This window comes from Uncinocarpus reesii, genomic scaffold (assembly GCF_000003515.1).
Source record: "Uncinocarpus reesii 1704 scaffold_1 genomic scaffold, whole genome shotgun sequence".
NCBI classification, from domain to species: domain Eukaryota; kingdom Fungi; phylum Ascomycota; class Eurotiomycetes; order Onygenales; family Onygenaceae; genus Uncinocarpus; species Uncinocarpus reesii.
Genome location: NW_003052500.1, coordinates 5,825,631 through 5,834,869, shown reverse-complemented (window position 1 = coordinate 5,834,869; position 9,239 = coordinate 5,825,631). Strand labels below are relative to the sequence as shown.

General features: G+C 47.3%; 2 protein-coding genes across 2 annotated transcripts; one reads left to right on the top strand and one right to left on the bottom strand.

The window, feature by feature from the left end:
* Window positions 1–977: 977 nt before the first annotated feature.
* Window positions 978–3,244, bottom strand: UREG_02220 (serine/threonine-protein kinase gad8; the record flags this gene model as incomplete). The annotated part of the gene is made up of 6 exons (XM_002542658.1): window positions 978–1,175; window positions 1,244–1,608; window positions 1,664–2,079; window positions 2,142–2,910; window positions 2,977–3,129; window positions 3,202–3,244. The coding sequence occupies 6 exons, from the start codon at window positions 3,242–3,244 to the stop codon at window positions 978–980; spliced, it is 1,944 nt and encodes a 647-aa protein (XP_002542704.1).
* Window positions 3,245–5,436: 2,192 nt separating this feature from the next.
* Window positions 5,437–7,115, top strand: UREG_02219 (uncharacterized protein; the record flags this gene model as incomplete). Its single annotated transcript, XM_002542657.1, has 3 exons — window positions 5,437–5,529; window positions 5,601–6,983; window positions 7,047–7,115. 3 exons carry the CDS (start codon window positions 5,437–5,439, stop codon window positions 7,113–7,115), a joined length of 1,545 nt encoding a protein of 514 aa, XP_002542703.1.
* Window positions 7,116–9,239: the final 2,124 nt, after the last annotated feature.

Sequence of the window (9,239 nt, the reverse complement as noted above, 5' to 3'; positions counted from 1 at the left end):
AAGCACATTTGTCACTTCTTTAGTGAAGCCATGTACTATCTACACAACAATGTGGTAGGGTGGTTAACACATGCACTAATTCGGCTTCTATCAATCAGGCGCTGAGCGAATACATCACAGCTCTTTATGGTAGCAATTTCAATAGACTGTAACGAAGCGATCAAGAGGAATGCTTCAGCTTCAAAAGGTTCTGATATTTGAATTCAATAAGTGTCTGAGGGAATAAACAGTAGGAATGCAAGGGGAAAAAGAAACCCACAAGGCCCCATCTACACCTTTGCCTCAATACCATGAAGAAATCAATATCAATCTCGTACTCCGACACATTGGGCAAAGGAAAAGACCACACCGCAAAACCCAAGAACTGCATGGGAGGAAAAGATCATTTGTAAGATAGTCGTGAGATGGAGAAACCAAAGCAAGGCTGCTGAGAAAGAAGGTAATAAGAGGCGGTGGATACGAGGAATGAACGTCAATGGCAGGATCGACGTATCGGAGCTGCAAGGAGGAGCATGCTTGGGAGATATGGCGGGCAATAGACAAAGAGTCACTAACAGAAGCCAAATATCTAAAGTTATGTTTTTGGATTTTTTAAGACAAGGAAATATGGGGCAAAAAAAAGAGGGAAAAAAGAAAGCAAGTGCCTTTGGCTGCATTTGCAAATTGTGGATAGGTCATCAAATGGATTGAAGCATCTTCATCATCAGCGTTAATGGGAATCAAGTAAAAACGCGCCACTAAAAACTTCGCCATCCGTGAGTCAAAAGATTGGAGGACCTCAGGTTGCCATGAGCACAAGCCATGGGCTTTGAGAGAATGCTCATGAATGGAATAAAACAGCAAGAATAAAAAAGCAATAAAAGAAGAATACCATTTATCAGGAAGGTTCCTTCGACACCTAAGGTCTTTTCGCGATTTCAAGGAAGCCATTTGGAGGTTCGACTCCGAGACTTTCGATGGCTTTTGTTTGTCCGATTCTACTCGGTAATGCTGCCGAATGCTGGGTCCCTCACGCTGCCCCCGGCATCACCGAGGCCGGGAACTGGACGGTTGTAGGACCAGCCCTCAAATTGTTTCTGAAGGGTCTGGGAAAGGAGGGGGCCTTCGACATACGAATCGGTCGGGGCCTCGGATGTGAACTCGCTATCGAAATTTGCGGTATCGAGAGCATCAACCTGAATATAGGTTAGGGAATCCGTTTTACGGAACAATCCAAGAGCGCTTATAACAGAATGTTACATACCACATTTGGGCGGAAGCTAGGCTCATACTTGCGTTGAAGCAATTTGCGCCAATCAATATTTGCAAAGAAGTGATGCGCTTTAATTTCAGCAGCACCATTGGCCCCCAAACGGCGATGCGGATCGCGATCGAGAAGTCGAGTTAAGAGGTCTCTAGCAGCGGGAGGAACGATATCGGAACTCGGGAAAGTAAGAGGTTCTTGCAAAATCTTGCGGTACATCTCATTGGTTTCTTCGTCATAGAACGGTGGCAAGCCTGTCAGCATCTCATAAAGAAGAACCCCCAAAGTCCACCAATCAACGGATTTCGTATAACCGTTCGCAAGAAGGAGCTCTGGAGCAAGGTATTCGGGAGTCCCACAGAACGCTGCAGCAGGGAGTCAGCAGCGTGCAATGATAAGCATACCCATGTTGTTACTTACTATTAGTCCGATCCTCATCTTTCATGCCGAGTTTACAAAGACCGAAATCGCACAAAGCAATGTGGCCAGTGTAGTCCAGCAAGATATTTTCCGGCTTAAGGTCACGATAGATAACTTTAAAACCGTGCAAGCACTCCAAGGCACACAGAAGCTCCGCAGTATAGAATCTGGCCCTGTTGATGTCAAATCGTTGTTCTTTTTGAAGATGATGGAATAGTTCCCCCCCGTTCACGAAGGCTAGAACGAGGTAAAGCTTCTCGGGTGACTGGAATGAAAACTTAAGTGGGACAATGAAAGGGTTGTTGATTTGCGAAAGGACAGATCTTTCTGCCAGTGTGTGCTCTACCTCTGAACGTGAGATAATGTGGGCTTTGCGGATGGTTTTCATGGCATAGATTCGGCCGGTATCGCGTTTCCTTCAGATATAAGTTAGCTCCTAGGGATTGGTGAAAAAGCATGGAAAAGGTGGATGGCTTACATGACTTGCATCACCTTCCCGAAACTACCCTTGCCAACGACCTTGAGCAAATCAAAATCATCCATCTTGAGGCTCCGTTGCCTATTCTCCACGAAGGAGACCCCGACTTTGATGGCACCAGTGCCGAATTGCAAATCTATCCATTCTGCGCCAACTTGGCCGCGTTGACGTTCCTGTTGAGCAAAAGCTGCTGCTGCCTTTTCTCGGTCTTTTTTGCTAGCCTTGGGGTCTTCGACAAACTTAGGGGCCTCTTCGAAACGGGGACGAATTCGACAAATGCCCAAGAATATGTCCTCACTTCGACCAGCACCGGGTCGAGCAGCAGGGTTCCGCAGGTACACCTGGACATTCAACTCGGTTACTCGAGACACATCGAATTTAAACGAAGTGTTATCCCCAGCCCATAATGGATTTTCCGGTGTTCCAGAAACGGCGTCGACAAAAACTTGTAGCTTATCAAAGTCGAGAAGTACATATGGCAGATATTTAGTCGAGTAGCGCCCGTGGATCGTCGGGGCAGCGTTAATACCGCCACTAGTGGATTGCGGTCGACCGGTTTGAGCATAAGAGCTGGCAACTGGCGTATGGCCTGTGTGAGAAGAGGATGAGTTGGGTCTAATTGGTCCACTGTAGTTATTTTGGAAGTGTTGATTGAAAAGGTTCTGGTAGTGGTTGGATAATGAGAGACCTCGGCCTTCATGAAGAGTAACGATCAAGATTCCGGGGTTCACTGGAGTGGCTGGGGGTGAAACTAAGGCTTCGGAAGCAACTGCAATTATGTCCTGTGGTTAGCAAGTTGAGATTTCCAGATGATGTGATTACAGGAGATGCTCACCAATGCCATTATTTGGGGTTGTGGGATTGGCAGTGGCTGACACTGTCGGTGTGAGAGAAGCATTGTCATCCGCAGAATCAGGCTTGATTGTAGAAGTAGAGGAGGATCGGCCAAATGAGTTAGCAAGAGGGGCCAGATGGGTGTCCTTCAACTCTGGAGGCAATACAGTCAGTGACAAGCTCAGACGACATCAGATCGAAGCGGAGATGAGGGTGAAAGCCATACTCTTCGCGATTTTCCACGACATCTTGTCAGACCTCAGAGCCATGAAGAGAGATAAAAAGTACGCTGGTGATGAGGTCGCTTAGTCGTTGCGAGCGTGAGGTGAGAGTTGTTTTAAGCAGCAGCGTTCACTTGGAATGTGTTTCAATACGCATGCGGCTTGGGCGGAGATCAACCACAACTGAAATAGTGTTGGTTGGGAGGAGACAAGCAAAACTAGCAAAGAGAAGAAGCGCCAGAGGAAGGCAACGTGACACTTCTGGCAGCTCTCCTGGTCTGTCTTCCCAGCTGCTATTCAGTTCGGTCTGGATGGAGGTTGCATCTGCTGAGCAGTCTAAAGGAGGGGAATCGCTTGGGGGCTTCTGAAGTGATGTGATGGGACTGCCTGGGTATTTTAGCCCATTATGTAATCTGGAGACAATACCAGCCGGCTCCCCCTTTACGACAATACGCCAATCGGAAGCTTGTATCTTACCAGCCGCGCCAGCTCAGCCACACCTTTCCGCCAATTACAGGGCCCAGCCTCCAAGGAAGTGGTAATGACAGTACCAGCCCCTTCGTTTTGATGATGACCTCCATTCATCTCCTTTCTTGATGCTTACAGCTTTAGAGACCCCTTTTAAGATTGCATGAGTTATTTCTGCTTTGCCCCCATGAGAATGCAAGAACCCCTACTTAATAACTCTCCCGTCGCCGCCCCTAAATTACATGCCAAGCCATGTGGTTGCCTATTCGAGTCCCTGGTTCATGGCCCAGAGCTACTTCTTACTTAACAACAGATGTGCTTGACTACTCCTCATTATGACGGTATTGGATAAACACTTGATGATATACTTACGTACTTCTGTGAAGAATATAGGCCTTGTCGGAATTTATTGGATCATTCCAAGGTAGACTAGCTAGTTCCTTGGGAGCCTTGCTCCATCTGTTCTCAAGAACCCAACTTAGCTATGGCTGGCAACTACCATAAGAAAGCCAACTATTCCTTGACCTACAGGTCGAGGAGTAGACGGGACCGAAAGGTATGTCGAGCCTACAAAGACCTAAAACCTGCTTGGCTCTCTAGAGCCAGAACTTATTATGAAGTTATCTTGGGGAGACGGCAGTTCGTCTGTCGACAAAACACAGTTTTGCTAACATGAAGCCTAAGTTTTATTGAGATCAACGAAGCTCGTTTATGTGAAGCTAGATGTGCCGTTTATGCCGTACAATGTGGTCAAACTGGCACTGCATCCCCCGGTTGGAAGAAACTCTATGGAGTAATGCCTGATATTATCGTTCAGCACCCTTGAGGCTACAACGTATGTCTGTACTGTATATCAATACATACAATCAGCCAAAGACTCCTTATATGCTTTAGGCTACAGAATACATTTTATATTTTCCACCTTTTCAAGGAATATTGGCTATTTGACGAACCCGGTTTCGAAATTGCCGCGACCAAGTCGTGCAATACAATGTACGCCCCTCGAAGGTATTTTGTTCCAGGAGCAAAATGGGTATTGTGGCTTTCATACAGCTGCTGCACGGCTAGCTCCACGGGAACCAATATTGCCGTCCCGCTATGCGACGACTGGGCTAGCAGAATATGAAAAAGGGCGTATTCATTCGGCACACAGGGTCTGAAAGCTGGCATACGTGGAGCAAATGTTCGTTCTCAGTTCCTCCACAAATCCTAATGCTGGGTACTCCATTTCTATTAATCAGAACTCTTACTTGTCCGGGCTCAGTTTTCAAGGTTGACATCTACTCTTTCAAGTCATTTGGCTCTCCCATCTGCATGTCGAATGTAGCGATAAAACTGGCCTGGAATGTCAATCATGTTGTTCCTCATATCCATGAAGTTGGACGTTGCTCCCCTGCCAAGAACTGGTCAACGCGGAGGGAACACGCCTAGACCGCCAAGCAACGCCAAGCCCATAGTTTGGATTATGTAATGGCCCGATCGGCCCGTCTCGTACTCCTTCCCGTGATCATCTTGCGACGGAAGACCGCTGTGGGGTTTATAGCTACACATCATTGACAGTGATCGCTTCAACAGTTGCATTCGAAGCTCCCACCTCCTTGTTATTGATTCGCCGGGTTTTAGTGATTCGAGGTGGAAGGTTTGGGTTTGGACTTCCGGGCCTTGCCGTCAGCTGATGCGAAGGCTGGGCATATCGCCTCACTCAAGATCGCGACGCGGGTTCGAGACTATTGACAAAGGTGGAAGACAATGAGTCGATAGGCCACGATTCCATGGGTGTCATTCGGAAAAAGAACGCGGCGCGCGGCACAGACGGTGGTACCAAGTATCATTGCGATGTCTGTTCTGTAGACGTCACCAATACAGTAAGATCTCATCGTTTTTACGCTTTGGCTTGGTGGAGACGGAGCTTTGTCTGATTGAGATCGTGGTATAGGTGCGCATCTCCTGCGCGCACAGCGCTTGCCACGAATATGATCTTTGCGTTCCCTGCTTCGCCGCTGGGCAGCACTCGAAAAACCACGACCCTCGAACCCACCCGTACTCAGTCATCGAGCAAAATTCGGTCCCGATCTATGACCCTGATTGGGGTGCCGATGAGGAACTGCTGCTTCTAGAGGGCGCTGAAATCTACGGTTTAGGGTCATGGGCCGACATTGCGGATCACATTGGGGGCTTCCGCACCAAGGAGGAAGTCCGCGATCACTACATCGAAACCTATATCAATAGCCCCAATTTTCCCCTTCCGGAACTCGCAGATCCAAAAGATAAGTCGCTTCAGGAACAAATACCAAAGGAAGAGTTTCAAATCCGGAAGAAGCGGCGGATCGAAGAGAGGAAGGAAGCCGCCAAGGCCGCACCTCCAGCGACCCCCAAGCAAAAACCCACTGCTTCAGTGCCGGCTTGCCATGAAGTTCAAGGTTATATGCCTGGAAGATTGGAATTTGAGACGGAATTTGCCAACGATGCCGAAGAAGCGGTTCAACATATGCAGTTCGAGCCCGGAAACGGCCTAAATGCCAATGGGGAGATGGACGCCGAGATGGAACTCAAGATGACAGTCCAGGATATTTACAATTCTCGCCTGACTGCTAGAACCGAGCGCAAGAAAATACTTTTTGAACATAACCTCTTGGAGTACCGGAAAAATGCGGCATTGGATAAAAAGCGAACAAAAGAGGAGCGAGATTTGATGAACAAAGCGAAGCCGTTTGCTAGGATGATGAATCACGAAGATTTCGAGGAATTCACAAAAGGCCTGGAATATGAGCATAACCTTCGAATTGCAATCGCACAACTCCAGGAATGGCGAACAATGGGCATCGGAGATTTGAAGAGTGGTGAGAAATACGAACAAGAGAAAACCCAGCGAGCGCAGAGAGCTGTGCCGCAGGGCGCATTCGACCGATTTGCTAGTACACGACCGAAACCACCGCAGTTTGAAGGCCCTTCTGCTGCTGCTCAATTAACCATGCCTGAACTCCCCTTGCGGCTACAAAGGAAGCTTGTACCGGCAGAGCCGCCACCAGTTCTCAATGATTTTGACAAACTGTTTGCCAGCAACAATTTGAATGGAACAACCGCTTCCCAGCCGACAAAGTCGAAATTCGTCATTCCTCCAATAAATGGACTTGTTCCGTGGAGGCTCGAGAACGATAAAGCGCCAGACATCCACCTCTTAAGCAAGGAAGAGGTAGAATTGTGCAATATTTTGCACTTGCAGCCTAAACCTTACCTTGTCATTAAAGAGCATTTGCTTAAAGAAGCCATGAAGCAAGGGGGAACCCTAAAGAAGAAAGATGCTAGGACTATGTGCAAGGTCAGTTTACTCCGCCACAATTGAAATTACATGATATCATGCTAAAGCTCGAGTTTTTTGCAGATCGATGTCGCTAAATCAGGCCGCATTTTCGATTTTATGGTCCACAGCGGCTGGATTTCGAAGGCCTAATGGCTTGGTGTCCGGATTTCCAATTGCCGTAAGCGATACACTTCTGTTGGTCAAGTCCATATAGAGACGATACATCTTGTATTTGTCCGTTCTTTTTACTTCTCGACTAAATTTTCTAATATCGCCGTCTATTTGCTTTCATTTATATCGTTTCCCTAGAAACAGGCGGTTTAGGAAGGTTAGGTCTTCGGTGCTTGCGGCGTTGTCAATGCTTCGTTGATAGAAACGAGCGGATTTCTTTTGTTTTCTTCTTTTGGTGTTCTTCCATATTCTAACACCTTTCGATACGTCTAGCAACATGCCGTGCTACTCTATCATTAATATATTTTTTGATGAACTTCAACCCTTTTTTTTCAATTCTAATTCTCCTTGCAAAATTTTACGTCACCGAACCTAGGTAGAATGACTTATACTGGCTTGATGGCTAACTTCCCTTTAGCATGCCAGGTCAAGGAGATCGTATTATTCGCGAGTGAGGAAAAAGGGCATCAATGCAGTTTTATACATTTGAAAAGATTGATCGAACAAAGCACCAAGGATCATACACGGAGCCGAACAAATAATATCCGAGATCCACTCACTTTGTGAAATCTGTTACGCTCTTCATACTCTCAAGGCATTGGATATTCGATAGTCACACGTCCATTTGAAATGCAACCATATGGTCACCGATATTAATTCTTTTCGCTGGAACTACCCGAGGTGTCGGCCGCGCGGTCTTAATGTTGACCTTCTCGTCCTCTAATCGCTTGTGCGGATGCAACCCCATTCTTTTCGAGCTATCGCAACCACAAATGGAGCGGCACCCGCCGATATTAGCACCCTTTGACCCACGGCGTCTTTGGCACTGGGATACTGATGCGCGCTTGTTCATATTGCATCCTGTTGAGGTAGCGACTTACGAAACTTCGCCTTGTTTTAGCCTGGACAACCACAGATCGTTCGCGTAACACATGCGGGCACCCTCTACTAACAAGCAGCTTTTTCCAGGGCGGTGATTTGTATCCTCGAGATCCGAATCCCCCGCGCGCGGAAGTCCGCCTTTACTTCGAGAGAGGAAGAAGAACCACTGCATTTGATGTTGCTCTCCCCCGAGACTAACCAAGAAAATAGGGTAGATTCGATTTCGACGGTGGAATACGCAATCATGCTTTGGCCCGAATTGCAGGAGTCGGATATATTATCTGTTCTTTGATGGAGTATACCGCTGACACTATGGCACGGGAGAACCCGCTCCTTGTGCTTCCGATTGTTTGATAAGTACTACGAATCACCATGCTATCTTCGCTTGCAGCCCGATATAGCAATCAATAACAGCTACGGAATCAGTGCACACACGCCCTGCAGACGTCCATCTCGGTGCTACTATTCCCACCTGGCATTCATACTTCTTGCTATTCCACGGATGTCTTGATCACATTGATGAAGCAAAGTCGGGTTATTTTAAACGGCGGGAATCTTAGCTCTCGATAACTCAACACCTCGATACTCCTCTACTGGCTGCCACTAGGTGCTCTCCTATTTGACAGGAAAGTGCATATGGGAATGTCAAGCTATGATGAAGAATTAGAGTCTTGATGTTGCACAGACGAAATATCGTGCTACGTAGGGCACTGTTTGCAACACAGCCCTCAGGAGCTATTCGGCCTTCCTCGAATGGAATCGCGATGTACGACTTCTTACAAAGAGACGAGACTTCAAAGTATGCGAATCCCACATACTTTCTAGCAATGTCTCCGATAAAGGCAACCATCTAGCCCTGCCCGTGAAGCATATAAAGCCTCTTGACATCCACGCCATGAGCTAGCGATAGGGTATTCGTATACGAGAAATAAGGGCATTGAGAACTTACTATCAAAATTCCCAATTGCGAATCGTCCTTTGTATGTCCTTTAGCTCGTCTACACAAATCCCTATGCCGTCCTAGAGCTGACCATATATCCTTAAGAAACCCAAAGATCGACGACCATGCACTCCCAATTCCTTCTCTCCCTGCTTTACGCCGGCCTCGCCGCATCTGCGGCAATCAGTCCGTCTCGTCTCCCTCCAACCGACAACAGGAGGTTGGATGACGAATCATGCCCTGATTAACACGCTTTATTCTCTATACAGGATGCCATGCAG